Source organism: Dermacentor variabilis, chromosome 5 (assembly GCF_050947875.1).
Source record: "Dermacentor variabilis isolate Ectoservices chromosome 5, ASM5094787v1, whole genome shotgun sequence".
Classification (NCBI taxonomy): Eukaryota; Metazoa; Arthropoda; class Arachnida; order Ixodida; family Ixodidae; genus Dermacentor; species Dermacentor variabilis.
The window spans coordinates 871,013-897,588 of record NC_134572.1 but is presented as its reverse complement, the minus strand read 5'-3'; the positions used below and the strand labels follow the sequence as shown (position 1 = coordinate 897,588).

At 48.5% G+C, this 26,576-nt stretch overlaps 1 protein-coding gene across 2 annotated transcripts in view; it reads left to right on the top strand.

Moving 5' to 3' along the window:
- LOC142582168 (protein turtle-like) overlaps positions 1 to 26,576 on the top strand; it is a 265,050-nt gene that overhangs the window by 187,864 nt on the left and 50,610 nt on the right. Inside the window, exons 8-12 of one of the 2 annotated variants that reach the window (XM_075691563.1) lie at positions 12,566 to 12,694; positions 15,551 to 15,578; positions 17,365 to 17,447; positions 17,535 to 17,656; positions 21,608 to 21,742. In XM_075691563.1, the coding sequence (XP_075547678.1) occupies positions 12,566 to 12,694; positions 15,551 to 15,578; positions 17,365 to 17,447; positions 17,535 to 17,656; positions 21,608 to 21,742 (497 nt within the window). Of the gene's footprint in view, positions 1 to 12,565; positions 12,695 to 15,550; positions 15,579 to 17,364; positions 17,448 to 17,534; positions 17,657 to 21,607; positions 21,743 to 26,576 lie in introns of those variants that run through there. The other variant, XM_075691564.1, reaches the window with a different exon arrangement.

The following is a 26,576-nucleotide window of genomic DNA, read 5'->3' as shown; positions in this document are numbered from 1 at the left end:
ACTTATTTAAGGAAGTTTGGGATAGTTTTGAAAGTGAGCAAGTAGACCGCAGCAGACACGGCGCAACTTCACCAGGGGAGACCAGACCGGTCAGGCAGGCCGACGACGACGGGTATGACATCGTTCTGTTTGTAAATATTTTTGTACAGTTTAAACTTACGGCAGATGCCAAGTGAATAAACCTAGTTATTTAAATGTTACTCTCGTCGTCGTACCTGCGGATTTGGACTTTCCCCTGCCAGAGCTCATCCCCATTCTTCTTCCGTCTCCCTGGTGAGTTGATGCGTCAGATATCTCACGGCTGCGTCACTTCGCTACAATATGGTGGCGGTTTAGCCAGCGACGCTATTCCGAGGAACTGTGGCCAAACTCTGCGTCCAGAAACATTCTCTTCAATTTGCAATTCGCCCCGATGAAACTCGAAGGAGGTGGTAATTCAAGCTTCTGCCGCTCGGACGCAGAGTCGAACGACCTAACTTGACGCTGACGAGCCCGCCCTCCAGTGCGCGATCTTCATCGGTAGCTTGCGCTCGACGCCGACGATTAGGCTCACGCATATCTGCTCTCGCTGACATTCTTTGGAGGCAAAGTCACTGGCCGCATTCTCCGCTGTCGCACGGGTGCGTTGTTGTTGGTTATAATCGCGTCTCTGCTGTCGACGCCTCTCCTTGTGCTCGGCTTGTTCTTCGTCCATGCGCACAATGCGTGATGGTCCCAATTTCCGCATTTTTGTTGGAGTTGCAAATGTTGCAGTGATCTACCTCTGCCATACACAATCCAGTTCTTACAAACCGCGGAGGATACCGCTGTGCACATCCCCGTGTTTTCCCGCCAGAACTGCGTCGCCGTTGTATTGAGGGCAGACGGCAGCAACAGCCGACAGCAACGGTGGCCAGCGCGGGTGCACTCCTCCACTCCGCAGGTGCGGCGCGAGGGGAGATCACGTGTCTTTTCTTTCTTCTCCGCCCTACTATCGTTCCTTCTCCCCTATTCGGCGCTCGCGCCACCGCCTTTTAAAGCAAAGCTTTCTTTGCCTCTTTCTTTGACTTTCCCAGTACTGCTGCTGCTGCTGTGGGCTGTTGCTGTCACGCACATCGCGTCGGGGGTTCCGCGAGTCAGAGAGAAAAGGCGACGCGAGAAACTCGTTTTCACCCCACCGCATCGAATGAGCACAATGCCGTCTGGAGGCGCCTGGTCGTCGCGACATTAGCCACTTTACAGCTGTCATTAGATGGCTTTAGTTTAGCATACGCTATACCATTGTGTACGCTATAAGATAGCGGGTCGTCACTGCGCATGCGCAGAACGCTAAACGACCCATAGCGTATAGCGTACGCACGCTATTTCTCAGATTTAGCGTTAGCGTCTTTGCGTGGTTTGCGGAGTTTGCGTGAAACATGGCGGTGGTCCCGGCTGCCCGCTTCGAATTCAACTTGGCGTTGCTTTTGTAAAATGCACTTCGTTCGTAGCAAATGACTGTGTAAACGGCTTTCGCTTAGTCTCAGGCCGCTTCGACGACAGAATATTATGGATAACCTTGTGGTGTTTTCGAGATCGCTTATCATTTCGAATGAGTCGAAGACTAACGAAACATTCGAGATGTCAGCGCCACCTATCGCTACAGTCGGGAGATAACCGCAACGACAGCCTATGGCCTTTGAGATCCGAAGATTTCGCAGGCCAACTAAAACTGTAAAAAAAAGTGCGCTGCTTAGCGTGCGCTACACTATAGCGTATAGCGTATGTACGCTATCAGTTGGGTACGCTAAACTAGAGCTGTCTATTGACTCCCCTCAGAAGCACTGCAAAAATTGCAGCACTTCCCTTTCTACTAACGTCCGAGGCCAGAGGGGACGCAGATAGAACTGTAGAGAGGAGGAGGAGAGGTAGGAGAGGCAGTTCTCATATAGACCTTTTCATCGGGCGAGGAAGAAAAGGGTACGCGGCGAGCCTTTCCTCCTCTCTGGCTTGTGCGATCCGGCGCGGCTCTGCTTGAAAGTATTGCTGTCGCGTGCTGCGAAACGATTTCGAGACGTTTCAGATCGTACTTTCTGAAATTTATGCTATGTCCGTTCATATAAGTTCGTCATGGCATCCTCACGGTACATAGGTAACTACAGTACGCGGAAATATCTCTTGGGGGCGCAAACACGTGACGCGCATTATCAGCCGCGGTGTGTGCATGTGTTGTGAACAATTTTGGTTATATCGGTTTTAATTCAACGAAGGCAACCGGTGTCTCTGTATTACCATCACGAAATCGTAAATCTGGTCACTATCTGATCGCTTGGTGTCGGGACGGAAACATAAGAGCGCATGCTCGTCTACGGCCCCCCCAACATAAGGCAAATATGAAACATCTAAGCGGCAGGCGCTAACAAATAATTGTCATACACTCGCATCGTTCCAACGCATTTAAAGTCTAGTAGGCTTAAAATCACTATATGTCTACGCTAGCCTTTCTTCATGAGGCCGATGGCGCTGCTCAACACAGCGTGATCACTGCGGTTGGTGAACCAGCATGATACATTTATAAGCTATGTGCTTCGGCATTGCCTTTTTGCCCTGTAAAGCCATAATATATGAAAGGGATCGCATAATAAGAATGCGATGGCTATCTTTGAGGACGAAATTTCGGTAATACGTGTGAGTGCGTCTCAGAGAACGAAACGAACACAACCGAAAGAAAAATCAGGTATTTTTCAGGTAATCAGGTATATCCTCTTTCTCCAAAAAGAAAGAGAAAGCAGGCTAACGCAGCAATACGACCTCGCATAGTCACGCCGCACAACGTTTATAGATCTATAAACGTTGATACCGTGATACTGCCCGGACCATGCGATATATAGAACAAAGATATCTGTTTTCTAGCACCTACCACTGGTTAGGAGGCTCGCGCAGTTCGTAAACGGTCATTTTGCTGGAAAGCTTAATTCACACTGTAAGACATGCTGTTATTACTAACCAAAACTATTTTGTTCGTGGGGGAAACCTCAGCCACCGAACCAAGTAGTCACGCAATGTAATCTGCAGCTAACAGTTTGCACGCTTGTCAAAGTATAATAGCACAGCTCCTATCGTAGCAGAACGGTACCCACGCTGTTACGATCGTCGCGTATGTTTCATTGCTCCTATAACTGCAGCTTAGAACTAGAGGATAATACTGCAATAAAGTCGCATTAGCGAATCGAACATTCAAAAATGCACAATTGATCTCCGAGGCTGATTGTAGGCTCAAACACTCGCACACACATCACGTTGCGTGCTCCGTCCGCCTCAACGCCAGCACGAAGTCCTGCCATACCGACTTAAACCACTTTTGTACGTCTCACAGAAGCCTTTATCACGTAGAAGACGCGCTTCATACTAAATAGACCGCACGAGTGCGAAAACAAACGCCAGAACGCCAGTGTTGAAAGACGAAGTGCTCGCCCAAGCCAGCATGCCGACTGCATGCCGCGTAGCAATATGGTGGCGCCCTTGAAAGAGAGGGTGGGGAGGTGACGTGAGAAGGCAAGGAAACCCCACTGCAATACGGCAGCGGTTGCGGGGAAACAGGATAAGCTTAAGTTCAAGGTACGGTACAAAACGTTGCTGCTATTTCTGAAAAATAAACGCCCTGCATATATGTCAAGCGAGCAACTTACGCAGGACATGCAGAAGCAGAGCCAAATTATAAACCGCACCGCAGGGTCCAGGAGACACTACGGAAGCGATAGACCGTCAAATCAACACTTCTGTGCCTGCCGCGTTAGCTTTGCGGCTATGGCATTGCTTGATGCGGTGGATTTGATCCCAATCACGGCAGCCGCATTTCGATGGGGGCGAAATAGAAAACACATGTGCGCTTAGATTTTGGGATATGTTAAAGAACATCACGGTGTCAAAATTAATACGGAGTTCCCCACTACGGCTTGCCTCATAATCCGAGTGTGGTTTTCACACGCATAGTCCCATAATCCAATTCACGTTTAATACTTCTGCAACAATGCGATGTCCCATGGGAGACAATGACTATGCTCAACCCTCTCAGAGCATATGAAATATGGCGCACAACAACGGCTCAAGCAAATACCTCTCCCTATGTCTTCTGTGTACTACGCAGACAAACAGCAGGGATGCACGCAAGGTAACGTTTAAGATCAACTCACTACTCTCGTGTTAGCCTAAACGTTGAAGAAATTAAGCTTTAGCCGTCAACACCACCGCTAATTATCGCCAAACAAAGCATCCTGCATGGAAAGTTTCGCTTACAGCGGTTCCCAGGGTGCGTGGGATCTGCACAATTTTTTTGTTCACTTTACAGACGTTAGCCAGCCGATACCCTGCTACGCAACGTTACTAGATTAGGTTCAGTTTTCAAACTTCTGTGAATGCGTGCACCCGCCACCGATTCTCGCGTCTCGTGGCGCTGCTGTCGCTATTGAAGGAGCTTTACATTTGCTCGGTCAGCACGGCGCGGCTGCGGTTTACTGGAATGGGGCAGTGTCGTCCTTACAGAAAAACAATGGGAGAACCGGGGACGCTTCTGCGATGACGCAACCAGAGAGGCGCTGCGACCGACCGGCGTGCCCAGCGTGCGACATTTAAACATGTTGTGCAAAACTTTCTGCATTTATAAACTAAAACGCTCTCAAAACACAATGGAAGTTATTACAATTTGCAAAAAAAATAAATAATACAAACTGTTAGGATACATCAATAACGCCGTCTAACTTGCACGGTTCCAAACATAGATCATGCAGTGTTCATGATGGTCTGCTCAACGTTTCATTTGCAGAAGGCAAACAAGCGCTCGTCCGCTCGCTCAATTCGCTAAGCACGCATATGTTTTCAGTATTTCGAAACACACGAGGATGAAAAGCCCGCAAGCTGCACCTGCATTGTGCCTGGAGGGTTGTCTTCATGTTGCATCAGCCATAGAAGCGGTCGCTAGGTTTCCCTGAAGAAAAATGTACTGCTCTGCGACGAATGTAGCCGCCATCGTTCCGATATATCGCTCTGCAAAACGGCGCCGAAGGGCAAGAATACAGCCAATGTTCTCAGTGTGCCCGACCTGAAGCAGCCCGGAGTTATGATCGTTATGCAGGAACCTCAATGTACACACACGCACTCACAGAAAAAGACATTTAGAAACCCAGCGCTCGCCGTGCACATAAAGAAAGTGCGAACGCGGCACGAAAAACCACGCAAGCAATCGGCGAGCTCCGCACGTACATGCATTGCATCCGCGACAACCATAAGTGCCGATCCCTGAGGCCCTGTGTTGCACCACTAGTTTTCCTCTTGCCAGCAATGACTCCATGTTGCAGTGACAGATGGCGCTGCAGTAGACCGGCGTGCTCCAGCACCCCCGGCCGTCATCGCAAAAAGAGTTACGTTTTCGCCGCCGGACGGCACACTGCCTTATTCCAGTACACCATATCGCGGCGAAGCACTGTCCGCGGCTGTTTACGTGGTTTGGCGGTGTGTATACATGCATGTTACGCTGCAGTCTCGGTGCTCTTTGCGACACTGTTGTGCGTGTTGGATGCCGTGTGCGTTTTGAGGAGTTTACTGCCCGTCTCGTTATCCAGTATGCATCAATGGCCAGCCTATCCCCTACAAGAGAAATCATTGGTTTTTGGGTGTCATTGTTGACCGGGACCTCACTTGGGGCCCTCAGGTTGCCCACTTGAAGAAGGAGCTCACATCTATTGTTCATGTCTTCAAGTTCATCGCCAGGAAAACATGGGGATCGTCACTGGGCTCCATGCTACAGTTATATCGAGCACTTTTTATCGGATTGCTACGTTATAGTTCTCCCGTGCTTGGTAAAACATGCAATTCAAGTCTTCGACAACTTCAGAGCGTGCAAGCACAGGCACCACGTGTTTGCCTAGGCCTTCCGCGGAGCGCCTCAACAGCAGGAACTCTTATAATGGCTCAAGACCATCCGATCACTACTTACATTAGCACCGACACGCTTAGGGCCCATGTTCGTCATGTTTCACGCATGCAATCAAGCTCTCTTGCCTGCCTGCGAGAACCACGACCATTGGCGTCCTTCTCCAACGAGGTCAGCATCCATCGTGCCTGTCCACCATCGGGCTTCACACGCTCAGCACGTTCAACCTCAGCTTTGTGGTGTTTAAAACAGCCTCAAGTGCGCCTTACGGTTCCAGGGAAAGAAGACCTTGGCCCTGAAGCAAGCAGCTCGGGATTGTTTGAACACGGTCTACTTTGACCGAGTCCACATATATACGGATAACTTTTCCACTCAGACCAGCTCCACCGGCGTAGTGGTTAATCACGATCAATTGGCATCCGATACAAGATTTCTCACTTGACAACATCGACCGAGTCGGAGCTTGTTGCCCTCCGACGTGCCGTTGATTATGTTAAGAACCAACCCGCTAATCGGTGGGCAATATTCTGCGATTCGAAGGCGGCCTTACAATGTCTTCTGTCATCTCTTCGTCGTGGGTCCTGTGAACAACTAGTGTCGGAGATACGAGAAATGCACCATCGTATGATAGCGAAAGGACACGACGTCGTGTTTCAGTGGCTGCCTGGACGTTGCGGTATCTCCGGCAACGACCTCGCTGACGAAGCTGCTAGGAAAGCACACGAAGGAGCAACCCTTGTTTCTGTACCTTTATCGCGGACAGACGCAGCCCAACACTTAAGCAAGCTAGTGCACCGTGTGACATTAGAGAAGTGGCACACACTTGAATTCACCCAAGATCGATTGCATTCCCTCGACCCCTCTATGCAACTGCGGCTGTTACCAGAGCTTCCGCGAAATGAGGAAACAATGCTGTGCCGCTTACGCTTGGGCGTCGCATTCACCAATGCATATACGTTTTTCATTGGAATGGCTGATAGCGCTGACTGCAATGCCTGCCGTGTCGAGGAAACTATAGAACATCTACTGTGCTACTGCCCATCTTTTGAAAACGAACGACATGACCTCTGCACAGCTCTCAATCAGCTAGATACAACACCGTTCACCTTGCACAAGATCTTGGGACCATGGCTTCACATATCGCAGCTACAGAAAGCCACAAAAGCGTTGCTGCGATTTTTGAAAGCTACCGGATTGAGTCACCGCCTGTGATCCCGACTGAGTGACCGAATGATATCCTTAGTAGACTTTTTCTTCTTCTTTTAATCTTTCCGTCCCCTCTTCCCTTTCCCCAGTGTAGGGTAGCCAACCGAGCTCAGTCCTAGTTAACCTCCCTACCTTTCATTTATCATTTGCTCTCTCACTTTTACTGCCCGTATCATCAAATTTTATTTGGTGAAGCGAATGCATTTTTATGCGCGCTTGCTGCAGCGAGAACGGGCCTTGAATGTACAAGTAATATCTGTCCGCAAGCGTGCAAAGCTCACGTAGGTTTAAACATTGCACTTGTGATGTGGTGCTATAATGGAAGAAAATAGTGCTAGCTTCATTTCTTAATGCTAAAATTAAGTGCTGAGAGTCTGTATATATGTAGAGAAGGTGCCTTGGATGTATTTCTGCTATTTTAAAAGAAGTGCGCCGATTGGCCTGCTGACTGTATACAACTGCTAATTAGTAGCAACTATTCGGACTTATGATTGACGTAGTAGTTCTGCGGATACCCGCAAGGTGAAGAGAAGCAATGAATAAAGGGAAAATCAGACATGCACCCGTTCGTAGCAATTGCTACAAAGGAAACCCCTTTGTAGCAATTGCTACGAACGGGTGGATGTCTGATTTTCCCTTTATTTGTTCGGACTTATGAATTATTATTAATTAGTTAGTTAATCAAAACTAATATTGGACTAGCCGCTTGGCCTGCTGACCGTTACAACTGCTGCATAGTTGCAATTATTAGTACTCAGTCATTATTTAGTTATTAATTAATCATGCATCATTAATTAGTGCTATAACGACATATTTCTTCTGGCTTTGGCCTTGTGCACAGCGTTCCTTTACTCTCAATGCTACACGTTAACACACCTTCCCTCGTTTCCGCACCTTCCCGCCTCACACCCTCTCCCCTTTAGAAGAACCCCACCTATATATACCGAGGCGAGGAAAGCGTACGTCGCCTTGAAGAAGACAAGTCCACTTGTCGAAACGTTGGCTCCTGCATTCACCTTGTTCACGTTTTGCTCATCGTCTTGAATTTCCATCTCTCGCATTCCCCGTGTTTTCCCTGGCTCAAAGTAAGTGACAGGAAGCACAAGATGGACAGGATAGGACACCTGAGTAAGAATTGTCTGAATAAGAAAAAACTGCGGCGTTGGTGCTGTGGCTACTTGTGCTATTTTAAGAGTTGATTTGTCATGTGTTATGAAATGCTTATGCTTTACGCTTTCTTGTCACTTACTGGCGTCCTATCCTGTCCCTCTTGTATTTCCTGTCACTGACTATGCGCCACAAATCTTTCGTTAAAGCTGTGCACCAGTTTGGCCAACAGTATAGTCAAGTTAGTACTAATTAGCAACAGCTGACTCGTAGAGCGCAGCGGACGGCCAGGGCTGCTGGGGCCCTGGTCTAAGGACTCCAACAGCGCACTGCAGGGACGCGCAGCAGCATTTTTACAGCTCAGTAATGTTTTTCAATCAATCTGCTAAACGCGAGCCTATACAAACATTGAAAATGCATCGGTGAAAACGCCTGTTGCGTACGTAAGTTGCCGAGTCGGAGGGCCTACGTGCCTTCGCCACCCGCGTAGAGATACCCGCGGCACTCCAGCCATCTGTTGGCAAGCCAAAGCGCGGAGGCGCCCGCAATATACGGCGCCTACAGGCTTCAACAACGGAATTTAGGCTAGCATAGTTGCCCCTACGAGACCACGCATCGCCGCCATCTTTTTTGTTCGCTTTACGGACGTTAACCAGCCTAGTTAATAAGGCCACGCATACAGCTCATCCGTACAGGTCCGTCAGGTAAACAGCTTCGCTGTAAAACAACTCGTCGCCGACAGCTGCACCTGGTGCCGCGATGCCCTCGATCCCCCCCTCCCCCTCACCTATCGCTTTCCGCAGCCGGCACGTCAACGGTAGCCCCTTCGTGACTGTCACTGACATTTCCGCCACTGCTGTCCGGCGTGGTGGTTTCGGCGTCCTTACTTGCTCTCGCGTCGTTGCCAGTTCCGTTCGCCGTGCTCGCATCGAAGTGTTCCCCATTGCCTTGCGGAATGGCGCCCCGCAGCTTCAATTCTACGTTGGCTAGCGTTTTTTCTACCTCCTTCCTCTGCTTCTATTCTCTCTTGACTTCCTTGTCGAGCTTTCCGACCCGCTTAGCTAGCTTATCCTTCTCCTGCTCCAGCCAGTCTAGCCGCGATCCTCCCTAGCACACACAGCCTACAGATAAAAGCTACCCAGTTCGCTTGGCGAACTGACTCAAACCGTGTTTCTTCCAACGCGTAAAGCTGGAACCGCATGGCGCGTTTTTCGCGAGCGAAAAACGCGACGGGCGGCAAACGCCCGCGTTGCCGCCGACGCGCGAGCACCCGTACGAAAAAAAGGAGCGGCGCGAAAGCGCCGCGTTTTCCGGGTTGCCAGATAACATAACTCTCAACGACATGTATTGTCTCTGTTAGCGCATATATAATATGCCCTTAAACTTACAGAACACTACAATAAAAATAATCTGAGTGTAATTAGACAGCGACATTTCTTTCCGAAGTGTATTTATCAAGCTTAATTTCACGCAGCAATATTGTGTGCGAAACTGCGACTATGTACCGTCCGCATGGTGAGAAGCCACTGCTTGTTTACAACTTCACATATAGAAAGGAGGGCCGGCCGCTTACTACCGAGCAGAAGAGGCGATTGCTACTATTAAGGGGGATGCTGATACTGAAGCAAGGAAAAGGCGGGTCAGGAGGTACATGTGGGTGAGGCCTGCCTGGTTGAGAAGAGAGCGAGCACCACACACTGGTAACATTATTAGCAAATTGTCTTGCCAGTATTAGCGATGAGACGCGACGCTTCTCCACTTTAGTTATTAGGGCCTCGTTGAAGGTTGCTTTGTTCATTTTAGGTGAACACGATGCGCGAACCAACACGATGCGCGAACGAAGTCACGGTAGCACACGTTTTCCTTGACGCGCGCGCCAGTTCTGCCGAGAAAAAAAATGGCTGTGGCTTAGCTAAGGTTAAGCCCAGGATGCGAAGCATACTAGCCTTTATTTTTGTTGTTGAACCACTGTTTAGCCTGGTGAACTGCTGTTGCTTGGCTATATTTGGTTCGGCTAGACGAAGAAACAACTCATGCGTTACTCTGCTTCGCCTTCAAGAGTGGAACGCGACAGCGTTCCCGTCGACCCGCCAAGGGGTGTAAGACAATGGGCTACGGCGCAGCGACTACGCGCCCCGCATTGGACGCGGTGAGCGTCGATCAACGCAGCGTTCGGCGCGGCAACGAAATGTGCGCCTGAGCAAGCGACGCACGCCTGAGCCTTAGAAACAGCTCGTTTCTAAGGCAACACCGCATTCACTAGAGGCGCTTTTGTACCGCTTTGAAGCATCGTACTCGTGGCTCAGTGGTAGCGTCTCCGTCTCACACTCCGGAGACCCTGGTTCGATTCCCACCCAGCCCATCTTGCAAGAGTTCAGCCAAAGCCACCTAGAAGCAAGCGCAGCTGCTTATATACCGCCGCGAGCGACGGCGCGAGTTGGAGCCCCGTTTCTCCTCTGTCGTGACGTCACGGTGTCACGTGGTCACGTGGTCAGCATTGAAGGCGACACCGCCGCGCCTGAGGAGCTGGGTTGAGCTCTAGTAATATGCTTCGCATAAAAAAAATTCCGCCAAGGAGGTTCCGTCGAGATGCGCAGAGAGCAGGGCCATCTGGTGGCAAAAAAAGAACCAAAATGCCACGTGACTTACCTGAACTCTGATTGGTGGACGCGCCGCGCGACGCGTTTTTTTCTACTCCGAGCAGCAGCACGCGACGGCACGATTTCGTGACGGAACATGCTGGGCACGCGCAAAATGACGAGCGCGTTCCACCATCCGCGCGTCAATCGCGCCTGAAATCGCGCCATGCGGTTCCGCCTTAAGAGCGCTATCACTCACAACAACGTACGCGTGGGTTCCACCTGGTACCAACCATCATTTTGTACTAACAAGGCGCAGTACAATGTAGCCCTATTTGTTGGAAAAAAATTATTCGTTACCTACTATAGCTAAGCAAGAAGCCTTAAGCTGGAACCGCATGGCGCGTTTTTCGCGAGCGAAAAACGCGACGGACGGCAAACGCCCGCGTTGCCGCCGACGCGCGAGCACCCGTACGAAAAAAAGGAGCGGTGCGAAAGCGCCGCGTTTTCCGGGTTGCCAGATAACATAACTCTCAACGACATGTATTGTCTCTGTTAGCGCATATATAATATGCCCTTAAACTTACAGAACACTGCAATAAAAATAATCTGAGTGTAATTAGACAGCGACATTTCTTTCCGAAGTGTATTTATCAAGCTTAATTTCACGCAGCAATATTGTGTGCGAAACTGCGACTATGTACCGTCCGCATGCTGAGAAACCACTGCTTGTTTACAACTTCACATATAAAAAGGAGGGCCGGCCGCTTACTACCGAGCAGAAGAGGCGATTGCTACTATTAAGGGGGATGCTGATACTGAAGCAAGAAAAAAGGCGGGTCAGGAGGTACATGTGGGTGCGGCCTGCCTGGTTGAGAAGAGAGCGAGCACCACACACTGGTAATATTATTAGCAAATTGTCTTGCCAGTATTAGCGATGAGACGCGACGCTTCTCCACTTTAGTTATTAGGGCCTCGTTGAAGGTTGCTTTGTTCAGTTTAGGTGAACACGATGCGCGAACCAACACGATCCGCGAACGAAATCACGGTAGCACACGTTTTCCTTGACGCGCGCGCCAGTTCTGCCGAGAGAAAAAAAATTCCGCCAAGGAGGTTCCGTCGAGATGCGCAGAGAGCAGGGCCATCTGGTGGCAAAAAAAGAACCAAAATGCCACGTGACCAAACGCCACGTGACTTACCTGAACTCTGATTGGTGGACGCGCCGCGCGACGCGTTTTTTTCTACTCCGAGCAGCACGCGACGGCGCGATTTCGTGACGGAACATGCTGGGCACGCGTCAAAATGACGCGCGCGTTCCACCATCCGCGCGTCAATCGCGCCTGAAATCGCGCCATGCGGTTCCGCCTTCAGAAACTGAAAAGCACGAAAAAGAATTTTTAAAGATTGCTCAGTTAACCTAACACTCCTAGAAACAAACGAGCGAAATATCAAATTTAATAAAACTTATCGTTTGGGCACGCTGCTCCTGCTGCGCTGAGAAGGCTCCTCCGCTCGGCACGTCTGTTCCCTTCGGTTTCACTCGAGAGAGACGATGCTGGCGCATCCATAATGCGCCACTCGAATTACAGGAAACGTGGCAACGAGGAACTATTTTTGAAGACGTCCTATGAAACAATGTTTTTTTCCCAAAGCTGTGCCATTTGAAGCTGGATCTGGTGTGGAGATTGGCTATTACTTTCTCTTTCACTGAAACGTTGTGAGACGTTTATTTGTCCATCTATTGCTACCGATGCTAAGCACATGTTATATTGCTTGTCTTGTGCAGAGGGTGTGTGGCAGCTCAACTTTAGCCCTCTCCTTGCGGCACTCATAGCGGTCATCGGGGGCCTTGCAGTCATCGCCATCGCCATAGTCATCGTCATGAAGTTCAGGGACCACCCTGACGGCAACAAAGGTTAGTTCATATTCTTGGTTTGTAGCGCGAAGTGACACACACAGACTAGAAGTCCGCACGAGCGTCTTCAAGTCTGCGTGTGTGTCACTTCGCGCTACAAACCAAGAATATGTTACCGTACCAACTCGCCCAACTTTCTACACTTTTGGAAAGCTTAGTTCGCACTGAGCATTTCTTCTGACTTGACCTCAGCAATTATATGCTTACTTTGTCGCAAGCGGAAGAAAAATAAGTTGCTTCGGAGGAGTCATTGTCTGCATCTACTAACTCGACGCGCTTGAATGTCTACCTTGGGATTGCATAAGGCTTTCGTTGATTCTTAACCTACTTCCTACATGGCATATCGTACGTGACAGGCATGGCTTTGCATATCTAATGCTTAAGAGTTGACAATGCCTCTTCTAAAGTACGTGTGAACGCAAAACACCTGCACTATAAACCGATTTACACCTGCTGCATATTGGATGCAAATTGATCTATAGCTCACACCCATACACTTGTAAAGGTGTAAGGGCGTGAGTTATATACAGAAAAAATTCTTATCGGTGTAAATTGGGTTACAATGGGTAGCGCAAGAATGTTCCGTTTTTATTCGATTCAAGCATCGCACTCTTCACAAACGCTCGCTTTATATGCTTATCTTGTTTGAAGTCGTCTGCATATCTATTTAGGCCCTAATATTGCAAACTTCATATAATCTCGCATACGATGCGGGAGGCTTCACGACAAGCCACGAGCGCACCCCGGCAGAAGAGACACTTGCAAAAAATACCGCCGCAAGTCAACACTTCAGCCAAGAGCGTCTATATGCTCCTGTAGAATATTTCTTCTTTTGTTTTTCTGCCTCAATGTACAGTGTGTGATTTCTGTTAGCCAGCCAGTATATATGCGTAAACGGTGTCCTATGCTCAAAACAAGCACGTCATGACCAATGACGGTCATGAATTCTCACTGGCGTGATCGTATGAAAGCCGGTAAGAATGCCACTTGGGTGGTGCGTATCATGCTGGACAAATTGAGCGCCTGTAAAAAAAAAAAGAACTCCAGAGTACTGCCTGCAGTGAGACATGTAAGCGAAAATCCCCCTCCCGCATGAAACCATTCAACAAATATTATTAGCACATGAGAGTCCTGAATAATGCGCATGAAACAAGCTCTGCGTGTTCCAAGGACGGCTTGTACTTCACTACAGAAAGCGAACTTAGTAAGAACGCCTTGGTAGGAGCTGACGCTCTTAGTGAGCAAGTGTTCGAACAGCGTGTGTCGCCTTGAGAGTTCTACAATAGCCTTCAAGGCATAATTTTGTTGAAGCACAAAGTCAAGTATTTCCTACCACACGTCTACAACTTGTTAACTTGGTTATTTGCTCTGTTTACTCATGCAGACAGTATGTGTACAATGTATGCATTGGTTTTATATGGGAGGACTTTGCCACAAAGGCAACTGAATGCCTGACAATGCACCAACCCCAGCTCCCCTAACGACCAAATTGCACAGCGCTCAGCACAGTAAGCCATCTTATTCGTCAGCAGAACCACACAAAAAAGAAAGATATGACAGGCAACATTACACACATATATGCCGCAAAATAGCACTAGCACTTCCAGAAAACGTAAACGCCACGCTCACTTCTTTATTACAAACGATACATATATACTGAAGAAAACACAGAGCTAGAAAGACGGTGACTAATAAAACAACATGTATGACGGACAGACGCTAACTTCCAACTAAATTTTATTTGAAGAAACGGGGTTTATATAGATGAAAAAAAAAAACTAATAGTACCACCGTGACGTCAAGACCTCTCTATCGCATCAGAAATGCAATCTCTTTTTAGGCAAGTTCCACTGATGCGCAGCTAATGCACGTGCCCTCGGCACGAGCAATGTAAAACGCTTCTAATATCTCCCTTTCTAGTCTATCTCGTTTTTCTTCTTTTAGTGCGCGTCTTTGTATCACTGTTTTCGTCTTCAAGTATGTTACACCAACTCGCCCACATCAAGCTCCTGCTGATACATATATACGTCACAAAACATGAATATGACCTACTGTAAAACTTTGCAGATAGGTGCTCTCGTGCATTACTGGTCGGCAAATACATCATTTCAATGGCCCGACTTTCTGACGCAGGAAACGTAGTGAAATATGAGACATATTCATGTCATTGACCACATTTATTAGGCTATATTATCTTAGCATGTACATCTGAGGTTTCCGTTTTTATTGTAATACGAGAGCTAATCGGAAAGTCTTTGCCCTTATTTTTTTAAGCTAAATTACGGCTGTAAATGCGAATTCAGCATATCCGTGCTCAGTGGTGGATCTTTCTTGGACCGGCCCGGCTTTATAACTGCCGGTAGCTCCGCGGCACGGCTATGCTGTCAGTTGTTTAAGATGGCGGTAGTGCTTCACACGTCCATGGCGTACGAGCAGCGAAGTGTTATTCGTTTTCTATGGACCAAGGGACGAACGCCCATCGAAATCTACAGGGAAATGCAGTCTACGTATGGGGAAAGGTGTCTCGCTTTGAGAAGTGTGAGGTTGTGGTGTTGTGTGTTCGCAAAAGGCTGTGAAGACTTGCATTACAATGAGCGTTCGGGAAGGCCGCGTGCCTCGCTTGCTGACGACAGGGGCACCTCGAAACTAGAGCTGCGACGAGAAAAACGTCGGAACCGGCGTGGGGACTATGTAGAAAAATCGTATAAAGTACTTAGAAAAGTACGTACGTATATTTGTAATTGGCTGTATGTACCTTACTTTGGCTGATAAAGAGTAGGGGCAAATGATTTCTGATTCACCCTCGTAATATTATGTGTTAACGCTTAGCTTCAAATTTTCTTCCCTTCTTTTCAGCGCAAAAACGACTGAAGAAGGATGACAAGTAAGTTCATTGAATGTTACGTGATACGTTTACTGCTCGGCAAGGGACAATAGTGGTATTATCAGACGTAGGCGATTCCCGCTGCTTTGCATTAAATTAATGCGAGAGCAGGCTGTCACAGCGCACACCGCCATGTTCTCAAGAACAACTTTTTCGCGATGCTCACAGCCCCGTTCTCGTTCGCTGCAGTAAATGTGTGGCCTCCGAAATGCACGCACACACTCCACCATTCTCAGAGTGTACTCGGGGCGCAGAATGCCGCGCGCGCATTACGAAACATCACTATAGCACAGTGGCTTATTGGTCCTGCACCCAACTGCACACTGCCGCGTGGACAACCCCAGTAGAGGGCAAAGTATTGTTTTTTGGAGCCCGCTGGCGAGTGCGAAGCTTAGGTTGCGAAGGCGGCTTCACTAGAAACCTGGCGATGACGCCATCGTCGTCGGCGTGACGGAAATGGCGGATGCAGTAAAACCACTTTCGAGGTTCTCCAGGGACACCAAAGGGAAAATTAGCTTCACCTGCATTAGTTTGTTGCCCATTCTGCAATACCAGAAGCCATTGGTACCACTAGAAGAGGCTTGGGAATCGAGAATGGTGGCGACGCCACCTTGAAGTTCCGTCTCGCCATGACGTCATAGATTTTGCCAGGGCGTACTTAATTGTTTATAAATAAACTTGAACTAAATTGTGTTGTAAAGGTTATAAATATTGAACTTGGCAAGCTTCGCGAACTCTTACGGGGCCAACAAGGCTCAAATACGAAAAACTACGTTGAAGTTCATGAAGTCACACGTACTGGAAATTTTGAGAAATTGTACTTCGACCTTACTTTGTTCTCCTAATAATCAATTTATAATCTTAAAATTACTAAAGATAGAGCCTTCAAAGAGTGACTTATCAGGCTAAACTGATCTTGTGTTTATCTTTAGTGTCCCTTTAGCTGCTGTCGCAGTAATACCACGTTGAAAATAACATCTCATGGCTGCGGAGCGTCTTCACTACTCTTAGCAACATTGGAACTTTTAAAGCGAAAGCTTTACTGGCCGCGAACTTGCGATTTCGCCGTGGCGCTGCTCCTAGGAGGCACATGACGTCACAACGCGCGCCTCGCCGCGGATATTTCTCTCTCTCTCTCGCTCCCTAGTCACTACTGCGCATGCGCCACTAGTAGCATCGAGCTAGGGTGGCTACTAGCCACCGTAACCGAGCCAGTGGTGTTCCGCCGCTGCGCAGCGCCGCGCGTTTCCGCCGCCGCCGCCGCCGTTTGGTATGACGTCACACAGCTTTCCTCGTCGTTGCGCTCGCCTCCGCTCGCTTCGCTAGCTGCGTCGCATGCCTGATAACATGTCGGAGGATCGAAAAGGAGAACTCGCGTGCGCCGCAACCACAGTTGAGGCTGCAGTATGGACGGTGATGATTCTGACAAGCAGAAGGAGGCCTCGAATCGACATCGGAACGAGATGAAGAGGAAACGAATCGCCCAGGAAACAGACAAACAGCGCGCCGAACGACTGGCTAAACGCCGCAACATAGCTAGACAACCAGACTAACCTGGACTTGCAATTAAGATTAACCAAGGCTAACCATGCTATGCATTAGTTTTCGCTACATATATCCCGACATAGCCGAGCTAAGCCACTGCCAATTTTTTCTGCTTTGCACTTGTGCATCACACTTTCCACACGACTAATAGACCTCCTGAATTTGGGCATACAGATATCGTTGTAGTCTACCCATGATGGCTGAAGTGCAGCTGCTAAGTGCAACTGATCTTTCTTCATAGATGTCACATGCCACTTCAAAAAGACACTGACGACACCACGGACATTTTCCATGACGAAGAAAAATGCCCCGATATTATCCCAGGTATGTGACAACCTCGGCTGCAAAAAAAAAAATATTGATGCTAGCCATAATACAGTGCACCGAGACCTTTGACCTAAATTCTTGCAGATGTACGAATGGGAGACACAATCGCAGGCCCCGTCTTAGAGAGCAGCTTCGGTGGCGCTACAAAGTCATGGGAGACGCAGCACTTTGGCTCCATCAGCCGAGTTGCCTACCACATGAACCCGGTAGGTCGAGGCAACCTATTGCCAACTGAGTTCTTTGTTCTACTACGAGCGCGAAAGCTTCGATAAGCTATGGCTGGAAACGAAAGTCGCAGTTTCCCCCGAAACACGAAGCTTTGATAGAGGTACCAAAGTGGTAGACAACATTACGCAACTGCAAGAAGGGAGGGAAGCTTGTTGTTTTATCGCCCGTTTAAATTGCAGTAAATGTTAGCTTACATTTTTAAACAGATGCAGTGCCCTCCGCACCTGGTTTTATACTTATCGTTCCACGCAAACAACAACCAGAAAAAATGAAATTACAGCAGCACAGGCGCTTTTAGCAAGTGATTTATTTTGTGAATAACTATAGATCGACCCTTTCGTTGTTTGCAATTATAAGGCCTTGGACGGCTTCCGCTTTTGACTGCTGACGTAGCGCGCTAAATTTAGCGGGCAAGAAAGGAAGGGGCGATTAGCAAGAGTGCGTTGAAGAACCAGCTCTCAAATTTTAGACACTTTTCTCCTTTACATAAGGGCAAATGTCTAAATCGTTTTCCTTAAGGTATCAATACGAAAAAAAAATTGTAAGTGTTGGTCCTGAGACACGATGTACCTTTCTTGCATCTGAAAACATGAAAACAATCTTTCCGACCATTGAGACAACCTAAAGAAAATGTTCTTGTTTTTTTCTGTGTAGTTGACTGATGAGACACGTGACTTCCGAGATTACTCGCTCAGCAGGCTTTGCTCCGGCCCTCGCATTCGGAGCATTCCCCAGCAAATGAAGTAACAGTCAGGGTTTACTTCGTGAACGCGGGTTACGCGCAACCACATGGGCGCTGCGAACACGCGCAACGAACACGGCGTCGAAGCACATACGGCAAGGGCACGAACGCGATCGCGGACGCCACATTGATCTCGACGGTCCGACGCCTCGTGTGCCACAGGGAAAGCGCAAGTGCTACACGTCGAAAGAAGAGGTGCCGCGAACATGCACAACGGGCACCGCGGCGTCGAAAAACAAACGTAAAGAGCGCGACGCGACGGTTCTCTTCTACGCCTCCAGGCGCCTTCCTCCTCCGCCGCAAGCGTAATTTCACCGATTTCGTTGACGGATTATCTAACACCTAACGCGTAAAACTGCAACACGGCATGCACTGCCCCGAGGTGGCGCTGATAGTGGAATGGCGGCAACAAGATGAGGCATGTGTATGCTGCAGCTAAAATCCAGAGACCAGTCAGCACATCCTAATCAAATGCGAAGAGATTCACCCAGTGAGACCCATAGGTAACGTACACCTTCCAGAAGCACTTGGATTTAAAGGGTACCGAAGCATCAACTGGTCAGCAGTCGACATAAGCAAAGGACGTTTAGTGTATTGGTGGAAAAAAAGCAGGGAAGAGACTGACTGGTGCAACCGGATCCCTTAGAGGCGCAGGTAGAGGTACCAGGTAGACTGAGAAGTTTTTAGAAAGAGGAAACAGATTAAGGAGATGTATACAAAAATGCTAAAATAAAAAGCATGTATAACATACCTGAGTAACTCAAGCAGGCTACGTGACTTCCTGTGAGCGACCCGTTTCAAAGGGGATGGCAATAAATCATCATCATCATCAGGAAAGAGACTAGGAAGCTTACCAGCAGGTATGCGGCCGGTATAGTGAGAAAAAATAGCAACAACGAACGTTAAACGCAAGATGAGAGAGGTTGATACTCCTGGGTGGCGGCAATGGAAAAGAAACCGGCTATGGTTAGCTACCTAAGAGGTAAAAACGAAATAAGGAAAGACAGAATTTATGGTGGCTTAAAAGGAAGTTTCTACAGCGAAGGTGTCAAGGGCTAGTTCCCCCAGGATCGCGTCGGTATGTAGACGCAAAACTATCATCATCAGCGTTGGCTTCAGCGTTGGCTTCAGCGTCGGCTTTTTGTTCCACAGCTTCATTAGCCGTCCCCACTCCCCGGCGCTACCGCGTGAACGCGCTCGTGCCACTGCACCCGCGTCCGTCGTTGTCATTAATTAGATAAACAATTAATTAGGTATTATCGAATAAAACAATTAACAGTTAATTAATTAAATAAAGAAACACGAAGACGTAACCAATAATTGAGAAAGACTTTCATGAACCATCTGGATAAACGCCGAGGCCGTGCATTTCAGCTTCGCTGGTTAACCATCTGTACGCAGTGCTTCGACTGACAGATTTTTTAAATTTTCCGAAGCGACATCAAGATGCCTTAGGAACATGCAGTTATAAAGCGAGGTGCACCAAAGAAGAAGAAGCATGTGCTTGCTGCAGTAAAGCCAGGGAAACAATGGAACACGTTTCATTATAATGTTAAGATATTTACCCAGCTCTCGGATTAGGCTCCGCTGGCCTCCGGGAAACTCTTGGATTCAGGGATAGCAGGGAGAAAGCAACCATGTCCTCAACAAAGATTAGTAAAAGGCGATTCGAGGTTTGGTGGCAGAAAAGTAGGGAAGCCGCAAGCAATAGTGGTGTTAAAAATAAAATTCCCAATAATGGTTTGGTAGGTTTGATGCGAGGAAACTTTTGTCTGTTAAAAAAGCCACAGTTTCGCCCGATAGGCGAACCATCGATTGCGATAGCAAATGCATAGACAGCTATGCGAAGTAAGGATAGTTTTATTGACCGTATAAACTCGCAAATATTCGCTTAGTATCTAAATTAGCAAGCATGGTGTCAGGCCACACAGGCGAAACTTAACACATCACATTTGATGACCGCGGACACCCGCTGTCAAAACGCTAGCGTGAGAAAGTGCGGCAGCAGAAGCGAACGAAGTGACCTTCGTGTTGTGTATCGCTTCAACGCAAACTGAGCAGCGAGAACGCAGCAAGCACAAATGTACGAGCCGCCGTCGCACCTAGACTCAGCCGTCGATGCAGATTGCTTTCAAGATAGGGCGCGCGCGGTCGCGCAATGCGCAGTTGCTGCCGGAATACAATGCCGCCCCCCTCCCTCCCCTCCCCCGGTGTCATGCGTGCGATTGAAGACGGCGCGTTTCCTCCCCGCTTTCCTTCCTTGCACACGTGAAATTAAGCCGCGATCGTCGGCACTCCTCCGAGCGCGGTCCCGCAATGCGCAGTCGCTGCCGGAGTACAATGCCGCCCCTCTCCCTCCCCTCCTCCGGTGTCATGTCTGTGATTGAAGACGGCGCGTTTCCTCCCCGCTTTTCTTCCTTGCACACGTGAGATTAAGCCGCGATCGTCGGCACTCCTCCGGGCGCGGTCGCGCAATCCGTAGTTGCTGCCGGAGTACGAGGCCGCCCCCTCCCCCGGGGTCTTTCGCGCGACGGAAGACGGCGCGTTTCCTCCCCGCTTTGTTCCCTTGGGCGTGCGAGATTGAGCAGCGATCGCCCGCTCCCCTTGCTCGCTTTCACTCGCACCTACAGCATGCGGCGCGCGGTGACGATGTTATCGCCCTTGGGCTTTATCCGAAACACCACGGCGACGCCGGTGGCAACCATGCGCCTGAAGTGAGCATGTAATTGCTATCGCAATCAAATATAGATGAGACATTAGGTAAAATAGGAAAATGAGCTAGGTAGTTGGCGCAACCCACCGCCCCGCTTAAAGGATTCGCTCATAGCTACCACAAATCCATCCATCCAAAGTGTGGAAGTAGAATCCCGCGGTAGTACACGTCTCATACGAAACTCATTTTACCTGCAGGAATACCCTTTGTCGCTACATTGATTCAGTCATCATCGGAATGTTTCTTTTTTTCCCAAAATAAGTCTGTCGCTAGTGAGCGCTTGTGCAGTTGTCTGTTTTTCCTATGTCTTTTTGCGCTCTTCCTGATTACAAAGTACATAAATAGAGTAATGATACACGCACGATCTGCTTTACCAGCTCTGTATGTAGGCGCACCATAGCGTGAAGGAATTGCTTCTACTCACAGTCCTTTTGCCGTCAGGCGATAGGTGATCGCTCATTGCCTTTCTTGCAGGAATGGGGCTCTCCTTGCGCCGTGCGGGAAAAGGACACCATCCTGTTGACACCGCTTCAAGAGTACTCCGCTTACTCGGAAAGCAGCAAGGAGTTTGACAAGGCACTGTCTGAGCAGTCAATCGGACAGCTAACTGTGAGTGGCGGACCAGCTGGATTATTCTATTAAATTCGCTTGATAAAGTGCTGGTTTCCGCCTGGCCGCACATGGCACGCTTGCGTGCATGACCGGTGCCGATTAGGAGGTCTCTGGTCCTTCCTGTTTTCGTCAGAAAGGTCGTTGTGCTAGTAACCGTCTACGGCAACACTAACATTTGTTAGCTAAGCACGGACAGCATTATGACTGTGCAGCACGCCCTGTGCAGCTGCCAACACCATTTCTAATAAATAGATATCATAGTCAGTAAGCTGAGGCCGTAATCAGCAAATGAGGTTTATGCAGTTTACGCATAGGGTCCTTTTTGTGTAAACTTGCCTTGGTTTGCTTCGCATGAGGTATTTTAAAGCGAAGCTTTCTTTGCCTCTTCCTTCGACTTTTCCATTGCCGCTGCTGCTGTCCGGCACGCCGCTAACGCCGGCCACGTCAAGACGTAGTTGCCGCGTCGCATCTGCACAACGCCTCTGGACGCAAATCTAGGCATGACCCCTCACAAATACTATGCAGGAGCTGCCGCGCTTGTCTCTGTGCTCACCCGCAAAAGCAATGATAGTAAAGCGAGGAGGTGGAGAGAATAGTAGTGAGAGAATAGAGAGAGAGAGAGGAGGCAATTTTGTTAGCTACGACGCTACAACACAGAATGGCGCCGGAGCGTGCGGACGAGAGAAAGGCTCGCATAAAGCGTCGGACGGAGCAGGCAAGGTAACATTTCACATCCCGTCACGACTGTCGCATGCCGTAAATATATTGCCACCACATAACGTCAATGAACGCAAACAGCAGACAAAGCTTCGCTTACATCGATTCCCACAGTGCGTGGGATCTGCACATTTTTATACCTATGGCTTTGAAGGTTGATGCTCTCGGCTCGCGTTTACCCCCTCTACTCATTTTTCTCATGGTAATATTAGCACGAGGTAAAGACGAGGAGAGATAAAGGACCAGAAGAATCGATATTTCGGCAAGTTGGTACTGGTTGAACATCCTGAAGAGGCAGTGCAAGACAACTAAGACAACAAGCAGGAAAGACACTGGGCAGCGCCGAAATCGCAACTAGCTTTATTAAAAAGCACACACATGGTTAAGTATTAAGTATACCTAATACTTAAGTACTCACCTACGGGGCAGGAACCTGGAGGCTTACGAAAAGGGTTCTACTTAAATTGAGGACGACGCAACGAGCTATGGAAATAAGAATGATGGGTGTAACGTTAAGGGATAAGAAAAGAGCAGATTGGGTGAGGGAACAAACGCGAGTTACTGACATCTTAGTTGAAATCAAGAAAAAGAAATGGGGGGGGGGGCATGGGCAGGACATGTAATGAGGAGGGAGGATAACCGATGGTCATTAAGGGTTACGGAATGGATTCCAAGGGAACGGAAGCGTAGCAGGGGGCGGCAGAAAGTTAGGTGGGCGGATGAGATTAAGAAGTTTACAGGGACCACGTGGCCACAATTAGTACATGACCAAGGTTGTTGGTGAAGTATGGGAGAGGCCTTTGCCCTGCAGTGGGAATGACCAGGCTGATGATGATGATGAATACTTAAGTACTTAATACACACATACTTAAGTGCTATACCACCTATACCCACGTCCTCGCCCATCGATGGCGTTGTCATCAGTCCACAGGCAAACAACAAAACCCTGTAATCTAGTGCTACACTATGAAACGGTTTAAAAATGCAAATTCACTGTGATGCAAAGTTACTGAAATATGCTTACGCAACGCATTCCTTTTTTCCTTATATGGTAGGTCTCAGTAATCTCCCTCGTATTCTGATTTCTATGTGCCGAAAGAATTGTGATATCTCTAAAGAGTGGAGAACACCCATGTTCAAAGCAATGCCGCGCGACATGTGAGTGCACATTACCTACTAGCGAGTGCCTATGCTCGACATTCTAATATTCAGGCAGCGACCGGTGTGACCGATATAGACTTGATCGCAGTAAAAAGGAAGCTGGTAAACAACTCCCATTCTACAAGACAAACGGAGACGCGTGCTTGGCAGCGCAGCCTGAATTATTAAAAGTGGAAGCAACCTGTGCCAACTTCCTATCAATCTTACCACAAATTTTGCTCATATTGGTAGGCGCAGAAAAAATTCACCGACGAATACGAGACTTCCTAATGCGAAATTTGAGTGCAACTCTATACGTGTTTTCATTTCGCGATGTACTGACTGGCGCAGACAACCTGTCTCGTGCGGCACGTTCCAAACGGAGCAATGTGTGGCTCGTCGACTAGATCTGCCTCGCTTTTCGCGAGATCGCAAGAGGTAGCGCGTGGCTGACGCGCGGATGCGATTCACAGCAGCCGCCGCAGACAGACCTCCGCTCATTCAGCGCTTTGTTTCCATACAGACGACGCGCGCTACTCTCGCGCCATATAGTATCCATTGTAGCCGCAAAGCCCGTGTTGCGCGGCACTACGCTTTTCATCTTAAGGCGGAACCGCATGGCGCGATTTCAGGCGCGATTGACGCGCGGATGGTGGGACGCGCGCGTCATTTTGACCCGTGCCCAGCATGATCCGCCACGAAATCGCGCCGCCGCGTGCTGCTGCTCGGAGTAGAAAAAAACGCGTCGCGCGGCGCGTCCACCAATCAGAGTTCAGGTAAGTCACGTGGCATTTGGTCACGTGGCATTTTGGTTCTTTTTTTGCCACCAGATGGCCTTGCTCTCTGCGCATCTCGACGGAACCTCCTCGGCGGAACTTTTTTTTTTTTCTCGGCAGAACTGGCGCGCGCGTCAAGGAAAACATGTGCTACCGTGATTTCGTTCGCGCATCGTGTTCACCTAAAATGAACAAAGCAACCTTCAACGAGGCCCTAATAACTGAAGTGGAAAAGCGTCGCGTCTCATCGCTAATACTGGCAAGACAATTTGCTAATAATATTACCAGTGTATGGTGTTAGCTCTCTTCTCACCAAGCAGGCCGCACCCACATGTACCTCCTGACCCGCATTTTTTCTTGCTTCAGTATCAGCATCCCCGTTAATAGTAGCAATCGCCTCTTCTGCTCGGTAGTAAGCGGGCGACCCTCCTTTTTATATGTGAAGTTGTAAACAAGCAGCGGCTTCTCAGCATGCGGAAGGTACATAGTCGCAGTTTCGCACACAATATTGCTGCTTGAAATTAAGCTTGATAAATACACTTCGGAAAGAAATGTCGCTGTCTAGTTACACTCAGATTATTCTTATTGTAGTGTTCTGTAAGTTTAAGGGCATATTATATATGCGGTAACAGAGACAATACAGGTCTTTGGGAGGTATGTTGTCTGGCAACCCGGAAAACGCGGCGCGAAAGCGCCGCTCCTTTTTTTCGTACGGGTGCTCGCGCGTCGGCGGCAACGCGGGCGTTTGCCGCCCGTCGCGTTTTTCGCTCGCGAAAAACGCGCCATGCGGTTCCAGCTTTACGCTTTCGTTCCACCGGCGACGAGAGCGGCCCTTTGTGAGCGGCGAAGCCGTGCCACCAGTGTCGGCGGCGACAACACCCAAAGGAGCGCCACATGGAGCCTTACTCGTAGCCTTTCGCTATCGTCCCTTGTAAGAGTAAAGGTGTGCGACCAGACGTCCGTGCGTCGCCACCGACTGTTCTCGCTTCGGCGCCGCCGCCGCCGATGATTCTTGTCCGCGAGATCGGCGCGTCATTTAAATAGGAATAAAGATTTCCAGCTTCGTTTGAGATTTTGTGTTGTATTTTTTTAATTCTTTTGCCTGTCTCAAGCACAGAGTCATGTCAAGCAGGGGAGCAATGAACAACACAATACAAGCAAAAGTGACCGTGTTCTCCATGTGTCTGCGCATGCGTGTCTTCACAAGTCAGCGCAACGTGGGATTCCGAAACTTCTCCTTCAAAAGCTCAACATGTCGCAACGAGAAGAAACAGTGGCCTCGGAACGTCGGAATTATGCTTGAGGGTCGTGGGCACTGTAAACGCGGGTAGAATCGGCAATATGTCTGATAGCGGCATCAACGTGGTAGATGCAATTTGTAGCAGGATAGAAACTTCTGGCCTCTATGTGTTTATGATGCCGGTTGGAAGTTTTCGCATTTCTACGGCCGTTGCATTCGAAAGAGTTTTTCTGCATTTCCACACGAAAGAAAAATAAGTTTACGTCTCTACTGCATGGTTCTGCTTCTTTGTAGCATTCATATAAAACATTGAATGCAACTGACACCAATTGCTGCACTGAACTATAAAACAGTTTCGACGTGCAGGTTAAAAAGAAGCTTAGAACGACACAAAGCTGAGCTAGTTGGTAAGGATTCATTAGGCAAAAAAGAAGTGAGGCGTGCAGACAGGACACAAGAGTAGAGAAGTTGTGTTGTCCACTTCTCTACTCTTGTGTACTGCCTGTACGCCTCACTTCTTTATTGCCTAATGTTAAAAAGAACTTTTGTTTTTCGAAAATAATTGTGCATCCGAGCAAGGCCTGCATTTCTACTAATCCACACTTCGTTCATTCAACCTTGTTATGACGAGTTGACGAATTGAGGAAATTTCCTTTCTACCGCATTATAACATATCTCAGTTGAAAAAAGAATGTTCGCCTGGTGCAGAAAAGAAATTATTTTGATTCTTTTTTCCTTCAGGAAAAAACGACGTTATAAGAAAAGTTACATTAGTAAAGGATGATTAATATTAAGAACAAGTGATTTCACTTATTGTCCACACGGGAATATGCGCTATGGTGTCTGCTGATTGGTTGGCAGCTTAGGGGCTGAACCCAGCAAGAGTTGGTCATAGAAGAGGTCTGTTTTTGTTTTTACGTAAAGCATTTTGTACAAACACAATCTCATTTAGAACAAG